The sequence below is a fragment of the Tupaia chinensis genome, unplaced genomic scaffold (assembly GCF_000334495.1).
Source record: "Tupaia chinensis unplaced genomic scaffold, TupChi_1.0 Scaffold000622_1, whole genome shotgun sequence".
Lineage (NCBI taxonomy): Eukaryota > Metazoa > Chordata > Mammalia > Scandentia > Tupaiidae > Tupaia > Tupaia belangeri.
Genome location: NW_006160142.1, coordinates 5,385,129 through 5,411,545, shown reverse-complemented (window position 1 = coordinate 5,411,545; position 26,417 = coordinate 5,385,129). Strand labels below are relative to the sequence as shown.

General features: G+C 38.1%; 2 protein-coding genes across 8 annotated transcripts in view; one reads left to right on the top strand and one right to left on the bottom strand.

Moving 5' to 3' along the window:
* ASB3 (ankyrin repeat and SOCS box containing 3) overlaps positions 1-26,417 on the top strand; it is a 113,114-nt gene that overhangs the window by 11,870 nt on the left and 74,827 nt on the right. For 4 of the 6 annotated variants that reach the window (XM_006159021.3, XM_006159017.3, XM_006159016.3 and 1 more), the window contains exons 2-3: positions 13,363-13,571; positions 22,183-22,341. In XM_006159021.3, the coding sequence (XP_006159083.1) occupies positions 13,376-13,571; positions 22,183-22,341 (355 nt within the window). In that variant the 5' untranslated portion in view covers positions 13,363-13,375. Of the gene's footprint in view, positions 1-11,635; positions 11,711-13,184; positions 13,268-13,362; positions 13,572-22,182; positions 22,342-26,417 lie in introns of those variants that run through there. The other 2 variants (XM_006159018.3, XM_006159019.3) reach the window with 2 other exon arrangements.
* CHAC2 (ChaC glutathione specific gamma-glutamylcyclotransferase 2) lies at positions 1,259-11,311 on the bottom strand. Of its 2 annotated transcripts, XM_006159014.3 has the most exons (3): positions 10,972-11,307; positions 4,056-4,091; positions 1,259-2,451 (listed from the first exon to the last, which is right to left on the bottom strand). In XM_006159014.3, exons 1-3 carry the CDS (start codon positions 11,104-11,106, stop codon positions 2,086-2,088), a joined length of 537 nt encoding a protein of 178 aa, XP_006159076.1. In that variant the 5' UTR covers positions 11,107-11,307; the 3' UTR covers positions 1,259-2,085. The 2 variants fall into 2 exon arrangements, with proteins under 2 accessions (XP_006159076.1, XP_006159077.1); XM_006159015.3 differs by lacking the exon at positions 4,056-4,091 and having other exon boundaries at positions 10,972-11,311.

Below are 26,417 nucleotides of genomic sequence, written 5' to 3'. Positions count from 1 at the left end.
ATTCTAGAAAGACTATATCTGATTGAGAAAGAAATAAACTATAATCAGGAATAATCTGATTTTCACAAGTTAATAATTTAAGGGGAGGTCCTACAGGTATGTGGTGCATATTGGACTTCCACATGACTGACCGTGGTTTGAGTCCCAGACCTGGTAGCTTGCTTTCTCACTTTTTTTCTCTTTGGTAAGCACATGTGACCTATAGCAAATTTAAAAAAAAATTAAATAAATGATTCTTAAAAAAAATAATTTAGGGGGATGGCCATATAGCCTAGAGGTTAAGGGAAGCCAGATCCCCCATGGCTGACTGTGGTTCAAGTCCTGGCCCCTGCAGTTTAAAAAACATGCTGGGATGACCAGCAGATGGCATAATGGTTATGTTGCTGGACTCCTGTGTAGTCAACTGAGGTTTTCCCATATGATATCTGATAATAATAATAATAAGTTACCTGATATATGATATCTGATAATAATAATAATAATAAGTTTTTCATAGGGTCCCAGACCTGGTGGCTTATAAATCTCACGCTGGGTGCAGTGTACATGTGTGCCCAAGATCCTGAGAGGAGAAGGGATTGCAGCATAGTCATCTCCCCAAGGGGTAATTTCTTGCTTTCTCTCTCTTTTTCTTTTTAGAGGTTTTTCACTATAGGGCGTGTGCGCTCGCCAGACAGAGAGAGACAGAGAGACAGAAAGCGAGAAATCACCCCCCCAGAGGGGATGGCCACGCCGCAATCCCTTCTTCTCCATTCTCCTCTTGCGATCTTGGGCATACATGCACACACGCCCGGCATGGGTTTTAAGCCACCGGGTCTGGGATGCGAACTGTGGTCGACTATGTGGGAGTCCAGTGACATAGCCATTACGCTAACTGCTGATTCCCTTGCATTCTCTCTTGTATTCGCAGTGAGTGCACGCACCCTATAGCAAAAATCTCTTTACAAAACAAAACACTGGGTACGTGTGTGTGTGTGTGCCTAAAATCTTGACAGGATGGAAACATGAAGGGATTGTGGGTGACCATGCTCTATTGGGAAGGTATTTTCAGTCCTCTATCTCTCTCTGGTAAGTATACATGCCCTATATCAAGTAAAAAAGAAAAAAAAAGTAGTTTTAAGTATACATTTTCTACTTGAGTAGCCGCATAAAAAGTTAATACTCTTGTTTAAGTGACAAGATACAAAAGGAAAAAAAAGTAGCACATAAGTAGCACTTTTTAATTTAAAAAAATTATAATTCCAAAAGCCATTTTAAATAGTGAACTTTCATTATATATATTTTTGTTCATTTTTAATATCAGAAAACCCATTTTCTTTTCAGTTTCATTATAAGATGAATACAGTGTGACCAACATACTGCATCATTAGTGGACATAATTTGTATAATATACTTTGTGTTCTTTAGCTGAACAATTTTTTTCCATGTAATAAATGCATTTATTCAAAAAAGGAGAGATACAAACATTATAATTCCAAGAAAAGCTTTTGTTATAAAGAGTGACAATTTCTTTTGGTTTAATTCAAAAGGATCACATTTAATATCTGAATAACAAAGAATTAATTATCAAGGCTAAACTCTTGTCACCAAATATTTTTAATTACACATTATTTTAAGCTTGAATATTTTAAACCATGGTTACAGAATATTGTATAGGAATATACTGAAGGCATAAACTTACTCTTTTTGGTTTAATTCTTTATAACTTTAAAATAGTTTTGTGAAATGAAATAGAATTATTTTTACTGATAAATATGAAACTGAACTGAATCCTTTACTATGTTTTTCTAAAGAATTCATTTCCAATAAGCAAGTGTTCAATATTACATAGTTAGGAAATCATGTTATTGACACTCAAATTTTTTCATTTACTGTGTCCTAATCTTGAATATATATATTTTTTAGAATATTTGCCATTAAACTATACATTTATATGATATCCTGACTACAACAACAATAAATCAGTTCTTCAAGTAAACATACTTCTCAATCATATTGCCCTTGTGCATCAAATTTATTATCTGAAGACTAAAAGCTCTGCTTGTTTAGGAAAAGTCAATGATTGGGTCTTCATTTGCAATTGAGGTTCTATTTTCCTTCTAAACGTTCCTTTACTAATTTTTCCAAAGAGAAAAGATGTTCATCTGCTTCTTCTGGTACAAGGTTCCTAATAGAATTTGCCAATTCAAACAGATATTCTGTATTTCTTCCACTTGGACCAGATGCATTATAAATTTGTTCAGCAATGTCTTCTAGAGGTGCAGGACCAAGATAATTAGGATTATCACACGTTCCAATATATAGCAACACAGTGAATGGTTTTGTTGTAGGATCTTTTGGATAAAAGATAACTGTTGTGGTTCTGTATCCTCCTTTCTCTCTGAAGTCAAGGTATGCTTTTACTTCTTCTTCTTTTCCTACTGGCAATCTATAAGCAACCCCCCATACACAACCCTGTTGAAAAGAAACACAGCTTTTAGTATTTACAAGGGTAATTAAAATAGGTGAAGATATATTGGATCTAAGAAGGTATCTTGTATACCAATTAATAAAAGAAATCAGAATTTAAAAAATATTGATTCTGATTAAATAATTCCTTTGCCTTGTAAGCGTAACCATGGTATTTATCTTTTAAAAACTTTAAGAGATTTTTACTATAGAGCATGTGCACTTGATGGAGACACAGATAGAGACAGAGAGACAGAAAGTGAGAAATCACCCCCCGGGGGTCGGGGGGATGGCCACGCTGCAGTTCCTTCTCCTCTATTCTCCCCTCGGGATTGCATGCACACATGCCTGGTGTGAGTTTAAAGCCTCCAGGTCCAGGACTCAAACTAGGGTTGGTCATGTGGGAGTCTAGCAATGTAACCATTATGCCATCTACTGGTCTCTATCTTTCAAAATCTTTAAAAATTAGGTCTTTTTCTTTTAACAAAAGGGACTTAACTGATAAATATCAGACTTATCATTTGGTCATTTAAAAATTCTATACAAACCAAGCGCCTTTTGTTCATTAACTGTTTAATTAGGAGTTATAGTTGCCAAGTTGAAACTTTTCTTTTTTTTAAAAAATATCCCAGAGTGAGAGGGAGAAAGCATCTCCCAAAAGGGAATGGTCATGCTGCAATCCCTTCTCTTCCATTTCTCCATCCTGTTGGGATTTGGGGCATGCACACACAAGTACCCTGTGTGATTTTCAGGCTGCTGGGTCCGAGAGCCAAGGCCCACAGTTGGGCACATGGGATTGAACTCCCTTAACTATTAGGCCATGGAGCTGACCCTGATGCTGGTTTTACAGTGCATTTTTACCAGTGTAAATTATGAAAGCATTTCCCAGTCTTCACCATCATTTATCTGCTATTGATAGCTGCTTGATTTTTACATATCAAAGTCCTTCCCAAAGTTAAAACTTTAATTTCACAATATGAAATTTTGAATCTGTATCCCAGTAGAATGATTGAAAATATTTAAGAGACTGAGGACTGTTAGTTAAATAAAAGTTTTTTGGTGCTCCAAACTTATTTAAGAAAAAATGCTATTAATAAAATTAGCCAATAAAAAGTTAGAATTTTTGACTTAGATTTTTGCTGAAAATATACAATCCTAGTAAATGTGAAGAGAGCTTTAAGGGTTTCATTTGATCCACAGTGGTACCCTGGCTTTCTGGGGCTATCTCCATTAATGTCAAAGGGGAACACAAAATTCTCATCAACAAACTCATTAAAACACACACACACACAGACACACACACACACACAATAAAAAAGGAAGAAAGAAAGGAAAAGAACCCAGAAACCAAGACTTCATGATATTTGGTTTTATTTTGTTATCTACTTTGCATTCTTTTCCCACTGGCTTCATTTTCAAGCATGGAGGGGAAAAAAAAAAAAACCCAAAAAACAAAAAACAACTCTACATGAAATATAGATAAGAATTCTAGACTTAATGTATTAATAATTCAAATTGTTTATGATGACTGTCAATAATGGTTCATTAGTTATTAAAACAAACAGTTCTTACAATGAAAGACTATACAAAAATGAACAATTTTACCATACCCCAGGATCTTCAACAAGAGTCACAACTCTTCCAGGCTGTTTTTAAAAAGGTAAAAAAAAAAAAGAAAAAATATTTTTTTGAATTAAATGAAGTTCATTAAGTAACAGCATTAGGAATTTATTAACAGACTTTTTATGCATTCATTAAAAACATTTCTTATTAAAGCGAATGACATAAGAGCATGTATCATGTCTAAACTCTCTTGGCCTTCATAAAGATTTCCATCAATTTGTGTATAGTAGTTATGTTATATTCACTTATGGATATGTTAATAAGCATATGGGTAGCTAAAATTTATCTACAATTTGAAGCAAGTGGAACCATAAAAATTACAGTTTTCCCTTTGGTAAAAAGGTGGTTATATTGGGTTGTCAGAAAAGTTATTATGGATTTTGCTGTTTTTCTATGCAAAAATGCATCATGACTTTTCAACCCAATAGTTTTTATTAGGTGAAAAATACGACGTTCCATGGTGCTTTGCTATGGGGAAGTGGGTTTCAAACTTGGTCAAAATTACCTGTAGGAGTTGACAAACACACATTGCTAGAAAACACTTTGAATTTCTGATTCCATAGCTCTGGAGCTGAGAATCTGCATATGTAACAACTTCCCAGATTCCAGTAAAACTATTTTGGGCTCACAATATTGGGAACCACTGCTATGAGGGTGTACTGAGAGGTTTTTAAGTGCAAGAGAAAGAGCGATTTACACTTCTGAGTAAGTCCACTTAACCTTTCTTTATATAGCAATCAGTGCATTGAGGTAGGTATCCCTTATATATTGGGTCATCATGTCATGCTTTTTTTAAATGTAAAAATGTGTCCTGACTTTTCCAATGACCCAATATTCCTAAGTGAACTTTACATTGTTTTATTGAGAGGCTAACAATAGAACTGGCCTAATTCATATAGTTTCTCCTTAAATGAGACAGAGTACCTGTGTTCTAGGCAATTTTATCTTTCCACTTTTTTTTTTTAGAGTTATTTTACTTACTTAAAAAAAAAAAAAGATTTTACTTTATTTGAATTTGACCAGAGAGAGAGAGAGAGCGAGAGAGAGAGAAAGTGAGAAAGCAAGCCACTAGGTCTGCAACTCAAGCCATGGTCAACCATGTGTGAGTCTAGTGCCCTTAACCACCATAACACCTGCCAACCCCACTTATTTAATTTTATTTGTTGTTATATTTTTAAAAATTGACCAGATAGAGAGAGAGGGAGAAAGAAAGGGAAAGTGAGAAAGCAAGTCGTCAGGTCTAGAACTTGAACGACTGTCAACCACTTGGGAGTCCAGCACTTAATTACCATGCTGCCTGCTGGCCCCCTCACGTTGGTTTTAATATAGGTCAGTTAACAGTTATTTGAAAAGAAGCTGACTTTCTATCATTGAACTTGAGATTGAAGTGAGATATTATTTAGCCAAAACAAGTTTTATTTGTTCTTCCATTTCAGAGACTGAAAAAATAATACTGTTTATAAATTGAAAGTCTTAAAAAACTTCTAGACTTTGAACAGTCCATAAGTTAAGCCAGAGGTTATAAGTTTTTATTTTATTTTATTTTTGAAAATAAATTTTCTACCTAGTGCAAAAGGCTTCGTATTTACTACTGTGTTAACAACATTATTAGCAAGAATGCCAAGTTGCAAGCCACAGTTTTACTTACTTGTATGTCCAATGTTAAGCATATACTAAGCCTAAATTATTCTGGCATTTGTGTCATCTTTGTTGCTAATTCCTTCTCATCTTTTTATGACTAGATAATTTATAATCATGGAACACATGGGATTTGGGATTTTTTTCTTTATATATGACAGAGTGTGTGTGAACACATATAAGTGTATGTTAGTGAGAGAGAGAGAGAGAGGAAAAGCATCCTTCACAGGGTCTGGTCACACTGCAATCCTCTTTCTCCAGTCCTCCAGTCTGGTGGCTCTTCAACATTGCTCACATGTCTGTCATGTTTCAGGCTGACTGGGCTGAGGATTCAAACCCTAGTAGCCTTGTGGGATTTAGCTTCTCTTGAACAGTGCATTACTACTGTGTCATAGAACCAGTCTAGTGATTTTGAATTTTGACTTCTCATTTAAATATGTTTTCCAGTTAGTCTTTTAATACATTTTAATAATTCTGTAATCTGTCACCAATAAATTGTAATTTGAACATTTCTGTGTCCTTGGGCATTTAGATTTCTGGATTTGTATTCTATTTAAATTAGTGTCATAGAGAGGTTATCTATATTGTGTTTCATGTAGGTATTACCATGTTACTTTCAATTTCAAAGTGAATTAGGAGCTGTTTATTGAATACCTACTTAATGGAAAAAATAAAACCTTGATTATTTTCTCCAAGAGCTTATATTGTAATTCTAGAATACAAACTAACATGTGAAATAAGTAGAGACTACTTAATGGCCAATATGTATGGAGTTTATTACATGCAGTAAGATTTCTAAGTCTTAGGAGGCCAGAGTAAAATCTGGCAAATTATGACTCTCATTTTGTGACTGAGGGTCTAGAGCGAGGGCTGTATCAGTGTTTGACTTTAGCAGAGAGTTTTCCATGAAGTACAGATGATACAGAAAGTTGACAGAAGGAATAGTATAGACTGAGATTTGAAAAGCCAAATAATGGAGAGGAGACCACAGAAATATAAAGCCACTGAAATTTGGGAGAAACTGGAAATAAGGAACTACCGTAGAACTTGAGCAGTAGGGTGATGACTGGCATGATAAAAGATGTAGAATGAAAGGAGGGAGACACAGAATAAATATTCATGGTCACAGGTGACAAGTGCTACACTATACCTCTCTCTGCCTCCTTTACATCTAGCCCTGTTAACAGTTCTTGGTAGTTCTATCTCTTGAATAGCTTCAAAATCTGGTTCCCCTTCATTCTTCAGTAGCCTTCTAAAGGATTTCTCTGCCTGCTTCTAATTTTGCCTCTATCTAGGCTGTTTTCTACTTGGGTCCAGAATGACTTTCTGGTATAAAAATGGGGCCAGTCACTCCTTTGCTTTGAATTTTTCAGGACTGTGATCTTCTACAGCATAGAATCAGAATCCTTTAGCATGACTTAACTACAAAGCTCATTTCTTTCCACTTTGCCCCTTAGGTTGTATGGAATTATAACTCTTAAAAACATGTATATCTTTGAATGTACTGGTGCCTAGTGAGGAATACCCTTCTCCCTTTTATTTATTTCCTTGGGATATAATTTGGCCACTCCCTCCATTAATATCTTGGCTAATTCCCCAGGTGGATTTAGCTGCTCCTTCTAAACTCTTTCATTGTTTTTTGTTTGTTTGTTTTTTTTTTTTAATTTTTGAGAGAGATTTTTGCTAAAGGGTGTGTGCTCTCACATGAGAGACAGAAAGACAGAAAGCAAGAAATCATCCCCCCCCCCCGCCCCCTGGGGGGTGGCCATACTGCAGTCCCTTCTCCTCCGTTCTCCTTCTGGGATCTTGGGCACGAAAGCACAGGTGCTGGTGAATTTGAAGCTTCCGGGTACAGGACTTGAACCAAGGTCGGCCATGTGGGAGTCTAGCAATCTAACTGCGACACCACCTGCTGGCCCCATCAATGCCTTTTTTATTCATATACCTCATAACATTTAACCAAGTATTTTGTTTACGTAGAAGTCTCCCATTTATGTAAATACTTGTAGTAATTGTTGAAAGGAGAAGGGGGGTAGTAAACTTGGACTTGGATGGTGGCAAGTAGAACAAAAAAGAGTATGGAGGGAGTCATTTCAAGGGGGAAATAAATGGAATCCTAGACTGCTTATGGATGAAACAGACATGAAAAACAATGTAAATTTGTAAATGCACTGTAGCTGAAGGAGAGATGGGAGTGATCAGCTGAAGGAGATTTGAAGATAGGAAATATAAGTTATTATAGGCATTTAGATAATGAGTAATGCTTCTGATCTAGAAAAGTTAGGTTTAGTACCTGCTCACAGTTGTCTCTTACAGTGTTTCCTTTTTTGAAATTCTAATGTATTCTATTTGATGTGTGAAAAATCTTTCACACAAACAAAAATTCTTATTTTGGTAAGAAACTCAGTTTTGGAATATATAAATGAGATGCTTAATTAAACTTCGAAAGAAATTAAAGTTAATGAAGCTAAGAAGCATAATTTAATAAGGCAAGTGGGTTCAGTATTTTTCCCATCAATGTCACATTGTGCTATATGGAAATGAGCCTAACATTTGTATATTAATGATGAGCCATTGTTGATGACTTACTAGAAGCATATCTTGCTGTAAAAAAGTCTTAGGTAGTACATAAGTGATTCTTTTAATTTGCTGGATATTTCTGTAGTCTTTTTTATTCTTGTTTATCAGACAGATTAATGTAAGGCTGTCGATCAGTTTAATAAAGCATGTGAAGTGTAATAATGTTCTTGCTAGGTTTGTTTGTTTATTTACTTAGGTATTTATTTATTTTATATATTAGAACAGTATGCTTAGAACTGCTAGAACATGGGACCAGCCAGTGGTGTAATGTTTGAGCTGGCTGGATCTCACCTGGCTGACTGCATAGTTTGAGTAGTGGATCTGGTGGCTTAAAAGACATGCTGGGTGTATGTGTGTGTGCCCAGGATCCTGAGAGGAGACTGGAAGAGGGATTACAGCATGGTCATCCTCCACGGATGGTGCTTTCTCACTTTCTCTCTCTCTGATGAATGTATGCACCTATGGCAAAATTACAAATAAATAAATAAATAAAAGTAGGTGTAAAACAATGAGTTTTATTTTCCCCCAAATTTTACTATATTTTAGTAAATTTAAATAAAAAAATACTGGCTTTTATAGCTTCCCTTTTTAAAAGCTTATTTTTATTTCTTTCATTCTTGGGTTGGAGGGAGAGAAATATTCTACAGGGTGTAGCAATCCTCCCTCCAGCCAGCCAAGATCACAGATGTGTCCTGTGTGTTCAGGTGTACCTAAGATCTAAACCCATATCACTCATAGGACTCCAGTATGCTGCAGTGGTGCCCTGTCACCTATGCCACCATGGCTGGGCCTCCAAACTCTTTTAAAAGCATTGTGGACTAGCATATTAACTTCGTAATTCCTTGTTATCAGTCTGTTCTGATGGTATATATTATCTCAAAGTGCTATGTAACAAACATACATTTGGTTGAGTTAGTGTAGTAAAATACGCTATTATAATCATATATGTAAATATTTAATACATGTTCATTAAAACTGGAGCCTGGCTAAGACTTTCCTATTTAAGATGAAAATTCTTAAGTGTTCATATTAAAACCCACTTGCACTCTCCAGAGAAAGAGGAAGAGGAAGTAAGGGATCAACCTCTTACGGGGTATGGTCACATGCAGTCCCCTTTCCTCCATTCTCCTGTCTGGATCCTGAGTGGGCACACAAACACACTGGGCATGATTTTCAAGCTGCCAGGACTTGAACCATGCAATTGGCCCTGTGGGATCCAGCCCCTTAACCTCCATGCCACCTGCTGGCCCCTAAAGCCAGGTTCTGAAAAGACCATCTCTATTTGAGGTCTAATGACCATCTTGTAACTTATTACAGAATTTTAATACTGTCTCTTTTTATGAGCAGGTGCAAACTATGTTAGATCATTGATCTCTCCCCTTTCTATGACTGCAGTTAATTCTTTGGAATTAATCCTACTGTTTCTATTCCTGAATGCATTTCAGATATTGTGCTTTAGACCAATATTAATTTATTCTTTAAGAATGATAATCAAGCTCATATCATTTTCAGAAAAAAGAACATACAAACAAAAGAAATTTTGTACTCTTCCCACAACTAGGTTAACACAAACAGGTGTCCAAATTGTCCAAGTTATTAGTTACCCCAAACTTAGTTTTCTTTACAGATTGTTTTGCTGCTGACTTGAATAAGCATGAGCTGCTACTAATTCTCTGTATACATATATTACGATGACTATCTTCGTATGACTGATAAAGGGGTCAAAAAACTTACATCTCACATTTATAACTTAGAACCATTGTTATTGAAAAAGTAATACTAAAATGCTGGATAGGGACCAACAGGTGGCATGGTGGTTTAAGGCGTTTAACTCCCATATAGTTGCTTGCAGTTCCAGTTGGATCTAGCAGCTTGAAAATCACACCAGAGAGCTCACCCACCCAGAAGTGGAGAATGGAGGAGAGGCGATTGAAGTGAAGCCATCTCCTGGGGGTGATTTCTCACTTTCTCTCTCTTTGTTCTCTCACAAGTGCACACACTTAAGGCAAAAACCTTAAAAAAAAATGTTGGATATCGTAATGTGTTTGGTACTGTTAGTCAACAAACTGGAAACTTCATTTAATTTCACTGAGTATCTGACAAAGTGATCAAAGTGACCTTATATAGCCAAAGATAGTTTTGTACATTAGCTCTATCATTTTAGGTGTCATAAAACAGAAATTGAAATAACATGCACATTTACACTCAAAGAAAGTCTACCTGAGTACAGAAACGCCAATAAATCTTATACTAAAAAGCTGAATATACGAGTTGATTTTAATATTTCAGCTCCTTGGTGACACGAAAATTAATCTTCCCGCCAGTGTTTTTTTTTTTTTTTTTTTTTTTTTTTTGGGCTGACGTTGCAGAGATATCCCCCCCCCACCCCGCTTTGGCACATCACGTCATTTTTGTGTGAGCTTGTGTGCTTGTGCCTCCGCTTTGAGCCTTCAGAAACAAACCACCATCTCAAGTGGCTTCGGACTGAGTCCCCTGGTTTGGGAGAGGGATGGGGGGAGGGGGGGAGGAGCAGGTGACTGAGGGAAATGCACAGATATTACGTTACCCCAACCTGTGTGCTTGTCCCGCAGGAAATGTTGGAGTGTGGGTTCTGCGCAGGTGGGCCCTAGCTGAGGAACGGCGGTCTGGGGGCAGTTATGTGTAGGGAGCTCGCTGGCGCCTCACCTTGCCTGGGACCCCGCGGTGGTCAGTGCTGCCCTGCCAGAAACGCCTGCTGAAGTCTGTGATGTATCCGACCATTTTGTCCTGATAGGGGAAGTCCACCTTCCAGATCAGGGACCCGTAACCAAAAACCCACATCTTTTCCCCGCTTCTGTGTCACAGCGGCCGGCCGCAGCCCCTCGGCTGTGTTCTCCCTGCAGCTTCTGGGACGCGATAACCCGCTGGCTGGCTGGGCTGGGCGCAGGCGCTGTGGCACCGCAGCCTCTAGGGGCGCCGAGCATGCTGGGATTGTAGTTTGAGGGACGTTTGCCAACTCGATCTTAACATTATTTCCTTTCCTGGAGGCTCAAGAAGCATTGGCCTTCTCGGCCGCAGCCCCTCGGCTGTGTTCTCCCTGCAGCTTCTGGGACGCGATAACCCGCTGGCTGGCTGGGCTGGGCGCAGGCGCTGTGGCACCGCAGCCTCTAGGGGCGCCGAGCATGCTGGGATTGTAGTTTGAGGGACGTTTGCCAACTCGATCTTAACATTATTTCCTTTCCTGGAGGCTCAAGAAGCATTGGCCTTCTGTACACTAAGCAATGACTTCAAGTTTCCGTAAATCACCCTAAGCTTCTTGTAGTGCGCATGTGCAGAGGACTACAATACCCACAGTCCTTTTCGGAGATCTGTGGTTCTGAAGTTGGAACTGAGCTTTTTTTTTTTCCCTTTCTCCTAGCAAGGGAGGGGCAGGATGGAAGAAAGGGTAGGAATCGTGACTGTCCAGATATGAAAACCTGTACCAGCCCTGCAGTTGGCACGTAGAAAGACATTTTGTTCTGCTTTGAAAATTGAACTTTTGCCTATATGACAACAGCCAGAGAGCACAAGCTAGGAATGTAATCTGTATTTGACTTTATGTATTTTTAATAAACCTCTTGCCTTTTTGCCTTTTAAATGAAAGCAAAAAGCATACAGTGGAAATTTTACACCGGTGAAAGAGCAACTATTTCAATGAATATAGTTTACATACTTGAATTTTAATGCATGAAGCAACCTAATTCATCTTTAGTATTCTCACTAGTTCACTCAGAAAAAAGTAGGCAGATATTCTTAAGTTGGAGCTCATGTACGGATTTTGGAAATAAGCTGGAAAACCTATTGAAATAATGTACACAATTAAGGATGTATGTGCATTTTCTTTTCTGGGAAGAAGCCTTATAGCTTTCATAAGTTTCTGCAAAGGATCAATGATTCTAAAAAAAATATTAAGACCTACTAGTTAGAGCTATTGTTCCAGAATATTTGTTGGAAACCTCACTTGAACCATCATAGCTGTGTATGTGAAAACAGAAAATTATTGTATAAAATGATTGTTCTTTCTTGAGGCTTTCAAGCTATTTCATGGTCTTTAGCTTTATGAGAAGAATGTTGAAATATCTGGGTTTGAAGAATATTATTTGTGGTTTTAAAAAGAAATCAACAGGAAGCTGCTTGCTTCACGGTGTCTGTAATGAAAAATTGTAGTTTGAGAGAATAATGTACTGAGACCTAAAATAGATTGTGACTATAGGGAATTTGAAGTTAGCTTAGAAGGGAGATGATAAGGACAGTAATGCTGTGAAAAGCTTTCTGGGCTAGTCTAAGAAAGCTGTGTTAATCTGTTTATGATGTTCTTTGTTGGTTTTGGTATATTCAGGCAATGAGATTGTTTCATCAAAGATGATGACTATATATCCTTCACTCCTTTTCTAGCCTTTTTTGGAGTTAGCAGTTTCCTGTAGAGGGCTATATATTGAAGCTGAGCTTTATTGGTAGTTAAAAGCCCATCTCTGTATAATAGAGCATACATTTGGGATTAACTAGAGGCCATAGATCCCTCATTGGCAGAACTCCAAAGAGTGCATTTTGGTGGGGTGCAAACAGGAACACAAATCTACTGGAAAGAGCTGCTCAGATATTTCCAGAGGAGGAAATGTGGAAAACCTCAAACTCTCTGATACTTATTAAGTGTTACTTATTTCTTCCGTGAGAGAGAGTGAAAGAGAGAGATACAGAGAAAGAAGAGAAGTGCATCCCCAACCCTAGCCAGCCTGGGTCATGGGCACATGTATGTATATCCTCCATGCGTAGGGAGACCTTAGGATGTGACCCTGATACCTTCCCATGTGATCCAGCTGATTTACTTTGATATTTTAAATAAGAAAATCCTAGGAAATTCCAGTTTACCCAACAGAAATTTCCTGGTTTAGGCTCTAGGAGATGCTATGGCATAATAGTCACTTTCTTCATCTCAGGAGAGATGCTCTTCCTCAGAAGTCATGTGAGTAATGCTAGATAGGCCTGCTATGATCTGCTCACTTCCAGGACTGCACTGTCGTTTTATTGATGATAGTGTTATTTTTCTATCTTTTGTAGACTACCCAAAAGAATGGATTTTACTGAGGCTTACTCAGACACGTGCTCTGCTGTTGGATTTGCTGCCAGGGAAGGCAATGTTAAAATCTTAAGGAAACTTCTCAAAAAGGGCCGAAGCGTTGATGTTTCTGATAACAGGGGATGGATGCCAATTCATGAAGCAGCTTATCACAACTCTGTAGAATGTTTGCAGATGTTAATTCATGCAGGTAAAGTAAATTCAAGGTATGAGAGGCTACACCTATATGCTCAATTAGTAAGACAACAACAAAAATCATAACTTGTTTACAGTAGTATTTGTTTTCCTTTCTATAATCATAAATAGCTGCTTGTACTTTTTGTTTTTTAAGAATGGATTATATCATCATTATGGTGTTCCACATGGACACCTACTGGGTTTATTGGAAAAGTCCTGCCGTATTTAAAAAAACTCAATTTAAGTATTGTCTTTTACATGGCAGTTCTTATTTATTTATTTATTTATTTATTTATTTTTAGGATTTTTACCATAGGGCATGTGTGCTTGTCAGAGAGCAACAGTAAGAGGAAAAGTGAGAAATCACTTTTAGGGTGTGACCACTCTGCAATCCCTTCTCCTCCACCCTTCTCTTGGGATTTTGAGCATGCATGCACATGTGCCCAGTGTGATTTTCAAGCCTTTGGGTCCAGGACTTGAACCACAGTTGGCCATGTGGGAGTACAACACCTTAACCACCATGCCACTTGCAGGCCTCTGCTTGGCCTATTTTTATTGACTGAGCTAGAAGATATGACAAAAGTAGTCTACTTTTTTAATGTAAACATTTGTAGTTAGTGGTTGTGAGTATGCTTTCTTTTCCAAACAAAAAGAACATTTTTGCTACTGAAAATGAGAATGTTTTGTTTGAATTAGTCTTTTTTCTTTTTAAATAGTTTCCAGTTTCCTTAATTTAGGAACTCTTTCCAATTATTCGCACTTTGTATTTTCTAAGAATACAGTTTAGCAGGGGACTAGGTGCCTGCCTTTATGGTGTTTGTGTTCCTGTCAGGGGAGACAGACAGTAAATACCTGAACGATTAAACAAGATCATTTCTTTTCTTTTTCTTTTTTTTTTTTCTTTTTTGAGAGGTTTATGCTATAGGGTGCGTATGCTTGCCAGAAAGACAGAGAGAGACAGAAGGCGAGAAGTCACCCCCTGGGGGGATGGCCACGCCACAATCCCTACTCCTCCATTCTCCTCTTGGGACCTTGGGCACACATGCACACGCACCTGGCGTGAGTTATAAGTCACCGAGTTCGGGACTCGAACCATGGTCAACTACATGGGATTCCAGCGACATAGCCATTACTGCTGGTCCAAACAAGATAATTTCTAAAGTTAAGTGTTGTGGACAAAATAAGTAATGGGATATAGAATAATGGTGTGCTATTGTATGTCTGTTTGCAATTTTGCATTTATTGATTTAATGCTTCAGATCAGCCATGGTGAGAATATATATGTACACCATGGAAATCAACCACTGTTAGAAGCCAGTGCTGCAAACCAAGCTTTTTCCCCCTTGAAGAGCCAGTTGTTAACCATTAACTAGCAGTGAAAGGTAATAACTGATGGAGAGATTCTGATACTCAAGAGAAGGGGGGAAAAAAGAGAAGGGGGGAATGGCTGGAAAACTAATGGTCATTAAGCCCTACTTGGTAAACACAGTTATTGGGCTAGATGTATTATTAACATCATTTATTTAATATATGTAGGTGTCCAGCACCTTGACCACCATGCCACCTGCTGGCCCTGAGGTTAAGACCACCAGCAGGTGGCGTAGTGGTTAAGTGCTGGACACCTACATGGATGACCATGGTTCAAGTCCTGTATTTGGCAGCTTGCTTTCTCACTCTGTCTTTATCTCTCTCTGTGTGTCTCTTTTTGGTCAAAATAAGAAAATAATAATGATTATGGTGAATAAAATTAAATTTTTTTTGTTAAAAAAGGTGTTTTTATCCTTATTTTATGAGTGAAAAAAAACCCAACTTAGGTTGACTTATCAAAGGTTACATAATAAGTTAGGATTATTGGTTTTAACCATTTCTGACTCTAAAGCCCTTGTTTTTTACTCCCTGTAATACCATGCTTTTAACATTTATTCAAAGTAAATATTCGTAGCATTCAGTTGATTTAAATAGAGGTCAAATGTAACACCAGTGAATTATTTACATTTTATTGATCATGGAGTTTCTCTTCTTCCTGTGTACTTACCATTAACAGGTATATATATATATATCTACATAAAATGTAGACTTCTGGGTCTATAGTTTATAAGAACTACTAACTTTTTTTTTTGATGAATTAAGCCAAAGTTTTATTTCCAGGCTCTTCAAAGGTTATTACAAACACAAAGTATCTTTAAAATGTCCCAAATTAAGTCAAAGGCACATTCTCAAAGTAAAACACTTATGAGATGAAGAATTCTTTTAAGTTTTAATATTTTCACGTTACTTTGTTTTAAACCATTTGCAATGTTTGGTAGTTCACATTTTAAACATTTTTAAGGACATGAAATAATGTATTTCTTTTTTTTTTTTGGAAAGGTTTGTGCTATAGGACACGTGCGCTCGCCAGACAGAGACAGAGAGACAGAAAGCGAGAAATCACCCCCCAGGGGGGATGTCCATGCCGTAATCCCTTCTCCTCCATTCTCCTCTCAGGATCTTGGGCATGCATGCACACGCTCCCGGCATGAGTTTTAAGCCACCGGGTCCAGGGTGCGAACTGCGATCAGCTACATGGGAGTCCAGCTACACAGCCATTACGCTAACTACTGGTCCCTAATGTATTTCTTTTTAAAGTACAAGAACAACTACAGGGAAAGGAACTTAAGACAACAACAATCAAGCCTGTTTCATATACAGGATGGCACAACTCAAATCATAACAATTATCTTTCTAAACAAATTTGCTAAGGAATAGCTCTCATCTTTAGTGTTAAAAATAAAACAATCTTCTCATTTAATAAAAAAACAAGACAGCACTTGATTAGTAACGCCTATTCTTCCCTCTAGTTTTTATTTTCCTGTCTTCACTTTGAAAGTATAAATTTATAAGAACAAATTTTGTTATGCTATAAAAGTCTGTATCCAGGGACCAGCAGTTAGCGTAATGGCCATGTCGCTGGGCTCCCATGTAGTCGACCGCGGTTCACATCACCGACACAGTGGTTTAAAACATGCCGGGTGCATGTGCGTGCATGCCCAAGATCCCGAGAGGAGAAGGGAGGAGAAGGGCTTGCAACATGACCATCCCCTCGGGGGGTGATTTCTCTCTTTCTGTTTCTCTGTCTGGCAAGCACACACAGTCCTATAGCAAAAACCTCTCCAAAAAAAAAAAAAATCCTGTGTCCAGAGCAAGAAATTACAGATATTCCATTTATTTTAATGAACAAAAATGTCTTCCTTCTCAAAATGTAAACATCCAGTAAATAAAACACACGTGATATCCAGGTATAGAAAAACACCAGTAATTCATTTATGGAAGAGGTACATCCTGGTATATTTGGTGGTAAAGTTTTTGTCCTAATTACAAAGCACTTTGCCAAAAGAACCAGGACATTATGGTTTAAAACTCTACTCTTTCACCTAGTTTCTTTATTTGAGTAAAACTCTATAAAGTTTCTATGAAATTTTTGCTAGAGGGCCTGGCCACAGGATGAAATATCTGAAAGTCATTTGGCTAGAGAAAAGTGTTTTCTTGAGACGTGGAGGCAGTCATTCATCTGTTTGTGCTTGAAGGTATTCCTTTTTTTTTTTTTTGGAGAGATTTTCCCTATAGGGCGCGTGCGCTCGCCAGACAGACAGAGAGAGACATAGAGACAGAAAGTGAAAATCACCCCCCAGGGGGGATGGTCACGCTGCAATCCCTTCTCCTCCATTCTCCTCTCAGGATCTTGGGCACGTACACACACGTGCCCGGTGTGAGTTTTAAGCCAGCGGATCCGGGACGCGAACCGCGTTCCACTACGTGGGAGTCCAGCGACATAGCCATTACGCTAACTGCTGGTTTCCCTTGAAGGTATTCTTTAGCAAACTTCTCTAAAGTCTTCAGAGTAAAGCACAGGATCTGGGCTCCCAGGAGGGGTTTATTCCAACTGACCAGCACTGCATCTGGCCTGAGAGACCTTGATCCTCTCCACACCCACCTGCAGCTTGAATCGCTCCACCAGGCGCTTCAGGGTGCTCATGGTGGCCCTGGCGGTGGGAAGCTCTGGACTCAAGGGCTCTCTGGTGAGCATCTGGGCTGGGCAGGTCAAGTACTACTAAGTTGTTACCTATTGAACAGGAGAAGTAATTTTTGCATTTAAATTTTTATTTATGATAAAATGTGTGCTGTGTACAGGAGAATAAGACAAAAAGAGGCATACCCTCTATAGGGTCTGGTCATGCTGCAATCCCATCTAGTCAGTCAATCAAATTGTATGTGTGTGTGTGTATATAAATATTTGTGTGTATGTACAAACATGTGCACACATGCATACACATGCAATTTGATTACTTTTCCCTACCATTATTAATACCTTGATCTGAGCCATATCCTCTCTTACTTGTGTTGCTGCAATAGCATGTTTTTTTTTTTTTTTTTTTGAAGGTTTTCGCGATATGGCAGCCAGACAGAGAGAAATAGAGACAGAAAGCGAGAAATCACCCCCCCAGGGGGGATGGTCACGCCACAGTCCCTTCTCCTCCATTCTCCTCTCGGGATCTTGGGCATACATGCACACGCTCCCAGTGTGAGTTTAAAGCCACAGGGTCTGGGACGCGAACCGCGGTCAACTACGTGGGAATCCAGCGACATAGCCATTACACTAACTGCTGGTTCTCACTGCAATAGCATGTTAACAAATCTGTGTGTCAGTGAATATTGCCATACATACATCTTTGTGTGTATGAGTGACTTTTTTTTTTTTTTGCCAGAGAGTATGTGGCCTGGCCAGAGAGAGAGCGAGAGACGTACTTTTCAATGGGGAGTAGTTATGCTACAGTCCTTTCTTCTCTAGTTTTTCATTCCATCAGGGTTTTGGGCATGTACACACAGATACCCAGCATGTTTTCTTTTCCTTTCCTTTCCTTTTTTTTTTTTTTTTTTAAAGGAACATAGTTTTTTTTTTTTTTTTTTTTTTTTTTTTTTTTTTTTTAAGAATTGGTTTATTTAACTTTATTTTATTTTAATTTGACCAGAGAGGAACAGTGTGTGTGTTTGTGTGTGTGTAAAAAAGGGGGAGAGAGAATGTGAGAAATTGAAAAAGCAAATTGCCAGATCCAGGACTGGAACCATGATCTACATGGGAGTCTAGTGACCTTAACCACCACACCACCTGCTGGCCCCTACCCAGCATGTTTTTCAAGTTGCTAGGGCCAGGGTTCGAACCAGAGTTAGCCATGTGGGATCTGGCCCCCAGTGCCCAGTGTTTACGCACTACACTAGGTGGCTGGCCCGAGTGAGCATTTCTGCAGGATGGAATTTTAGAAGTAAAATTGTTCAAGAGGTATGTTGTGTTAAGACTGGATTCTCTAGATAAACATAACCTAAGATAAGAGGGGACTTAATGAGAATTAGTTCTTGTAATTATGGGAGCTGAGAAGCCTTAATGATAGACCGTGGAACAGAGAGCTAGGGAAGATGGTGATATAATTCAGTCTGGGTCTAAGACCTGAGAACCAGGGAAATGAGTAGTCTAACTGACTGAGTCCAAAGGCCTGAGAACTAGTGCTTGGTATCATTGGCTTATGTCTCAGAGCCTGAAAGCCTAAGTGTGAGGAACCCCAATGTCCAAGGGCAGGAGAAAATGGATGTCCTAGCTCAAGAAGAATTCTCCCTCTGCCTTATTTTCTGTCAGGCTTTCAGTGGATTCAATGCTGCCTGCCCACATTGGTATGTGCAGATCTTCTGTACTCAGTCTGACTCAAATACTAATCTCTCCCAGGACCACCCTCACAGACACACCCAGAAATAATATTTTAACAGGTATCTGGACATTTCTTAACCCAATCAAATTGAGGCATGAAATAAACCAACTTAAATGCCAAGGTTTAAAATATCAAAGATGCTGCTAAATTGTATTCTATAATACAATATATATAAAGCTCAGTAATGAATGAAGGGAACCTAGTTCATAGCTTAAACAAAGAAAAGGAATATAATGCTAAATCTAAGTTGTATGTCTATTCAGGCATTGCTGGATGCTACAATTCAAAACAGTATCATTAAGTCTCGGGTCTCCCTTTTTCTCAGCCCTGCTTTTCTCTATGTTGTCTTATTTTCAGGCAGGATTTCTATTTAGAAGTTCTAAATTTACCTCATATCTAAAGAACTCCTTATGGATGTTAATCCTTTATTGTTACATGTGTTTCAGATATTTTATGTATTTTCACCATGTGTTTTACTTTTTTGATCGTGTCTGATTTCTTTGTAATGCTTTCAAAACTCTTCTGCTCCATTGACTTATTCCTGGTCTCCTATAAGCATGATAAAGGGTTGACTGAGAATCTTGTATGTACATAGTAAAATTCCTTGTGTTGTGGAGATTGTTATATATATCTAACTTTTTCTTAGAATTCTTACATAAAGCATAGTAAGATACTATATACATTGTGAAAATTGATTATATAATCTATCTGAAATGAATATTTGTCACTCCATGATTAGCACGTAATTAAATTTATTTGGCCTCCTCAGATCATAGATTAACTGTTGAGTTAGAGTTTCTTTTATTTTTTTCATATATTTATTTATTTACTTATTTATTGAGAAAGGGAAGGGGGAGAGAGAGAGAGAGAGAGTGAGATCCTAGACCGGGTCTGACCATGCCCCCACTGTAATGGCATGGATTGTGGGGCATTCAGCATACTCGGGTCGGCTTGCAGCCTAAACATGGGGCCTTCTCATAGGGCTCAGTATCACACAGCAGTACATCGCTGATTGTACCACTGCAGCTGAGCCGTATTTGATCTAAATATTTAACCTGTCCTCTTTACTGAAAACCATGTGGTTTGCTTTTCGTCTTAGCAGTTTACAGAAAACAAGAGTTAGAATCTACCATCACTTCTACTATTACAACAGTGTTAAATAAGTTTACTATTTATGAACGAACATAGGGCGTGGTATCATTGACATAGTGTTAAGGCCAACTCTTGTCATTGCTGCACATGTGTCAGTGGCTGGCATTGATCCAGGTGAGATGGGCCCAAATTCGAAGTGTAGCCAAGATAGAACTCATAGGTTATTATGAAAGATCTGAAGTGCTCATGGTGTTTGTTCATTAGAAAGTTTTAATATGTTTACAGTTTAAAATTAGAGCATATAGATGAGAAGCAGAAATCACTTTGTCTTCTGTGGAGAATAAGGCAGTAAAAAAACTTAGTATGATGAGCTGTTTTTTAAAGAAGCCCTCCTGCAGGAAAAGGAAGGGGGGCTGTCAATGGTTCAGTAGACGATAGATAAAGGACTTTTTGGTAAAACTCAAACATTGATTGAAGGAAGGCAGTTTACCATTGGAACTTCCAAAACCAATTTATATTGAGTTGGAAACTTTCTTGAAATGATATTTTGGAGATTTTACCAAATTTTAAACAACTGTGACAGTGCATAAATATTGTAATGATTACATATATAGCTGCATTTATGCATTTTCTAAACATTTAGATTATGTACCTAATTCTATTAAATCTCTGAAAGATAAAGATATCTTTATTTTCTGTAATTCAAATCGTTCAAATCTTTCAAGATCTCATAGCAATAAATTGACTTTAGTGTTTCTCCCTGAGTGAGGGTGCCTTTTATGTTCTTTACTTCATAGATAATCGCAAAGGTACTTTTGTTTCCTAAGGTGGGTATGGATGTAAATCACTAATGGTGACCTGTGCTCCAGAGGTGAGAATTAAGTTCTACTTTCTTGAACAGGAGTCTCTGTATAAATAATTTGAAATTCTTCTGTGTAGGAGATTTGTTTCTTCTCTCTTGTTTTTTAATTTACTCAATCATCTATATTTACATGGACTTAGATATTTAATTTATACTTCAGGGTTATAATCCAGTGTGATGCTATTTATTTTGTTGCTCAAATTATCTTGGCCATGCACTCATTTTTTTGAGCCCCCCCCCCTTTTTTTTTTCAAACTTTCTGGACCTATGATATGCATCAGGCTCATTTTGTATAATCCTTACCCCAACTTTAGAATCAGCAATTCTCGTAAGAGCCCTGGTTTCATTCATCGATCATTCAAATCTTTGGTGTTTCATCTCTTTTATTATTGTTTATTATAAGCCAGAGAATGCGTGCATTTGCCAGAGAGAGACAAGGAAACATGGAGGGAGGGAGAGGGAGAAAGCACTCCACAGTGGGGATGGTCATGCCAGTCCCTTCTCCATTCTCTGTCTGACCAGGATTCTGGGCACACATGCACATATACCCAATTTGGTTTTCGTGCTGCCGAGGTGGGGATTCTAGCCATTCTGTAAACCTTGAGATTGGCTGTCTTAATTAAGCACTAGGCTATGGCACTGGCCTGGTATATCTTTAAGGCATTGCTTTTGTGTTCAATTCCTGCCATTCCCTCCACCTCCAACAAAAATTAGGGGAGAGAAAATGAAAATGAGTGGGCAGAAGTTATGTGCTAAAAATGCCAAGGAACTGGTCACACTGGAATCTTGTCCTTGATTTTTCTAGAGTTTTAAACTATGAGACCTCTTATTTATAAGTAAATTTGTATTTTAATATTTTATTAAATTTCTTTTGGAATCTTTGCTTTTTAAGCCCAAGGAGTTGAAGTAATAGGTGGATTTTTATTCTTTCATAGATTCATCTGAAAACTACATTAAATCAAAGACATTTGATGGCTTCTGTCCATTACATCTTGCTGCAAGTCAAGGACATTGGAAGATTGTACAGATTCTTCTAGAAGCTGGGGAAGATCCCAATGTAACTACTTTAGAAAATAACACACCACTGTTTTTAGGTAATGAATGCTAATTGTGGCACAGAAGCAGTTTAGGTTTTTAAAAAATTTTTTCTTAAAGAAACTAAGCTGAATTTTTCTTCGAGTTGTTATATATTTTCTGTTGACAGATATTATGCCACTGCTATTTAAATTCTGAAACCGAAAGATGTGTTTAAAGGTTTCTTTCTTGTGTTCTATCCTTGAGTGGTAGCATTTGGGACTTCAAATGTTTATTTAAATGCATAAAATCTATTTGAATTATAGTAACCATCATTGTTATCCTCAATGTAATTCTAAAGACTAGATAGTACTTAAATTGTAGCATAGTTACAAGGTTACCTGTGAATGTTTTATGTTTGCCTTTTCTTTTTCTTAGCATTAAGAAATTAAGAAGCTTTTATTGAAGAAATTGCCAGCTAATCCTTTAATTCCAGTTAATTTGTTGCCTATGGGGATTACTATTCAGATCCCTTTAATTATGGACTCTTTAAATTCCTTACAGATGATGGCCGAAGTCCAAGTGGCATGTTTCCAGTCCTACTTGTCTTTAGAGACATTGTGTCCCATAAAGTTTAGTGGCAAATGAGAAAAATTAAGAGAAGAAAGTATTTGGAATAGAATCAGTGTATTTTGACTGTAGTTTTGGTCCTGCCACATGTAATTTTGCATGTTACTCTTCGGTTTTCTCACTTATAAAATGAGAGTAATAGTACCTACCTAGGCTTTCTTACTGAGCTGAGAATAAAGTGTTAATGAAAATACTTTTTCCCTTGTGAACTGAAAAAGCGTATTTAAAAAATATACGTTTATTAAAATTCACTCTTTAGATGTGCAGTTCTGTGAGTTTTAAGATGTGCATAGACTTCTGTAATTAAAACAGTCAAGATACAGAACTGTCACTTCCCAAGATTCCATTCTGTTGCCTATTTTATTTTTTTGCCTAGGGCACATGTACTCACTAGAGATAGACTGAAAGGGACAGAGACAAAGAGAGAGACAGAGTGTCCATCACCTCCCCACACCTTCCCCCCCCCCACCCCCCGGGGGGGGATGACCACTCTGCAGTCCCTTCTCTTCCAGTCTCTTGGGATTTTGGTCATGCACACATATATGTCCAATGTGATTTTTAAGCTACTTGGCCTGGGACTTGAATTGTGAAGTTGGTCATGTGGAATCCAGCACCTTAACCTCTATGTCACCTGTTGGCCCTTGGTGCCTGTTTTTAATCAACCTTTCCCTTCTCTCTCCAACTCTATCCTTAACAGCTGCTGATTTGTCTTATCTCTGCTGTTTGCTTTTGGCGGAATGGAATAGTACACTATGTAACCCTTGAGACTGTTTTTTGTTTCTTTTCAGTTATAGAGAATGGTATTTGACAGGGTCTTCCCATGTCACAATCCTCCTGTCTGGCCTACCTCCCAGTTAGCGAGGACTGTAGGCTTGGAAGATGCTCATTTCTCTTTCTTCTCTCTCATTCTTGTGTGTACATGCACTGTCTCATAATGAATAAAAAAATGTTTTTTTAAAAATGTCCATTCCTTTTTGTTGCTACATAGTATTCCATTGTATGGATGTACCCAATTTATTTGTTTATCAGTCAAAGGACATTTGGTTGTTTTCTGTGTTTGGTGATTATGAATAAATCTTTATAAAGATTTGAATGTAGGTTTTGTGCGAATATAAGATTTCATTTACCCTGGGTTAATACTGAAGATTGCTAAGACATATGGCAAGTATATGTTTAACTTTGGAAAGTAATTTAAAAGTTTCTTAGAAACTGCTCTACATTTTGGGCCCAGACAATTGTACAGAGGTAAAATGCAATGCTTTTCCTAGGATCCTGATGGGAAGGAGAAGTGAAGAAAAAAGGATTGCAACATGACCATACCCCATCAGGGTTCTCTTTCTTATGACCTCTAGCATTGAAAAAAAAGAAATAAAAGAAATTTATTTAGCTCATGATTTTTGAGGCCAGGAAATCCAAAAGCAGGGTGCTGGCATCTGGTGAGGGTTAGCCCATAGGCAGAAGCAGATGAATATAAGAATGTAATCTTTAAGAAAACAGCTCTTAAAAACAACACTTGTTGGGAACCAGCAGTTAGCGTAATGGCTATGTCGCTGGACTCCCACGTAGTTGACCGCGGTTCGTGTCCCGAACCCGGTGGCTTAAAACTCACGCCGGGCGCGTGTGCGTGCGTGCCCAAGATCCCGAGAGGAGAATGGAAGAGAAGGGATTGCGGCGTGACCATCCCCCCTGGGGGGAGATTTCTCACTTTCTGTCTCTATGTCTGTCTCTGTCTGTCTGGCGAGCGCACGCGCCCTACAGTGAAAATCTCTCCAAAAAAAAAAAAAAATTTGTTTAACTTTTAACCAAGCACTTTGAAATGTATTTGATCTTAATATTCTTTGTTTGGTGGAACATTTAAGACTGTCTCAAGGAACATTAATATTCTGTGGGACCGTTTGGAAAATGCTATTTTATTTAACATATTTTTCTTTATTCGAGATAGAGTATGAGAGAGAGAGAGTGAATAAGTATTGGGGAGGGAGAGGAAGAGAGACAGACAGGAACATGCACACACTGCTCTGGACCTGGTCATGCCGTGGTCCCTTTCTCCATTTCTTTAGCTCTTTAAGATTTTGGGCATTTGCACATGTGCTGGTGTGTTTTAGGACTGCCAGAATGGGGATATAAACCTTAGTTCCCTTATGGGACCTGGTTTACCTCTTTTTTTTTTTTTTTTGCCATTGGGCATATGCACCGACTGGAGAGAAACAACAGAGGAAGTGAGAAGTCAGCCCCCAGGGGGTATGACCACACCACAACCTCTTCTCTATTCTCCCCTTAGGATTTTGGGCACTCATATGGGCCTGGTATAATTTTCAAAGTTCTACGACTGGTATAATTTTCAGGTCTACGACTTGAACTTGGCTGTGTGGGAGTCCAGTGCTTTAACAGTCATGCTACCTGCTAGCCCATGAATCTGGTTTTCTTAAACATAACATTACTGCTACACCATGAAACCAACCCTGAGAAATGCTATTTAGGCCACTTAGTTTATAGTTTCAAAATATTAGAGTCCCATTTGCAAAATTCAGTATTGTTCCTATTTAAGTACTTGGAGGAAACTAGAGATGCAGAGTTTTTAGTGGTTTATATTTCAAGATATTATTAATTTGAAGTTTTTATGTTAATAAAGGATAAATTGCTGAGATAATTCAAACCAGTGAATACCTTTAAATCACTTACTTTTAGTAATAGGATTTATTTAGTTTTTGAGCAGCAAATTTACCTTAATTATGTTTTGTATAAATTAACACAAAAAATAATTTAACTGTAGCAGATATAGGCCACACATAGTACTTTTTACGAACTCTAGTATTGTATCGGTTGTTAGGTCTCTGTTGGAAGTAGGTAGGATATTTTGAAAAATAATAAAAAAGGGAAAAGTATAACCTTAACTTTTTTAAGAACATAATTTGTAAATATCAGTCTTTTTTTTTTTTAAACACACGAACATTGTCATTTCTTTTTTTTTTTTTGGAGAGGTTTTTGCTATAGGGCGCGTGCGCTCGCTAGACAGACAGAAACAGAGAGACAGAAAGTGAGAAATCACCCCCCTAGGGGGGATGGCCACGCCACAATCCCTTCTCCTCTGTTCTCCTCTCGGGATCTTGGGCACGCACGCACACGCGCCCGGCGTGAGTTTTAAGCCACCGTCCACCGGATCTGGGACGTGAACTGTGGTCGACTACGTGGGAGTCCAGCGACATAACCATTATGCTAACTGCTAGACCTTATTTTTTTTTAATTTATTCATTTTCTACATTAATTCACTATACACCATCACAACACACAAATGAATTTTCCATCCAAAATACACTGTGCATTGGCTCAGTCAAGCACATCAACATACATATTCTCAGCAAATAATTTTCCAATTCTTATGTCCTGCATACCTTGCCTTTTGTTTTGCCATCCTTGATTCCCCATCCCCCACCCTCTGCTATGTCCCATTCTCCTCCCCCATTGTCCCTGGCATCCATGGTTGCCCTCCATGCCTTCCCCCCCCATTCAATTGTTCTGCCAATGC

Excerpts from the sequence above, each read along its gene's own strand:
- CHAC2 (XM_006159014.3), bottom strand. The coding sequence starts at position 11,106 with ATGTGGGTTTTTGGTTACGGGTCCCTGATCTGGAAGGTGGACTTCCCC. Across the intron at positions 4,092-10,971 it reads ACCGCGGGGTCCCAGGCAAG|CCTGGAAGAGTTGTGACTCT; the intron begins GTGAGGCGCCAG and ends TTTTAAAAACAG. Across the intron at positions 2,452-4,055 it reads CTCTTGTTGAAGATCCTGGG|GGTTGTGTATGGGGGGTTGC; the intron begins GTATGGTAAAAT and ends TCTTTTCAACAG.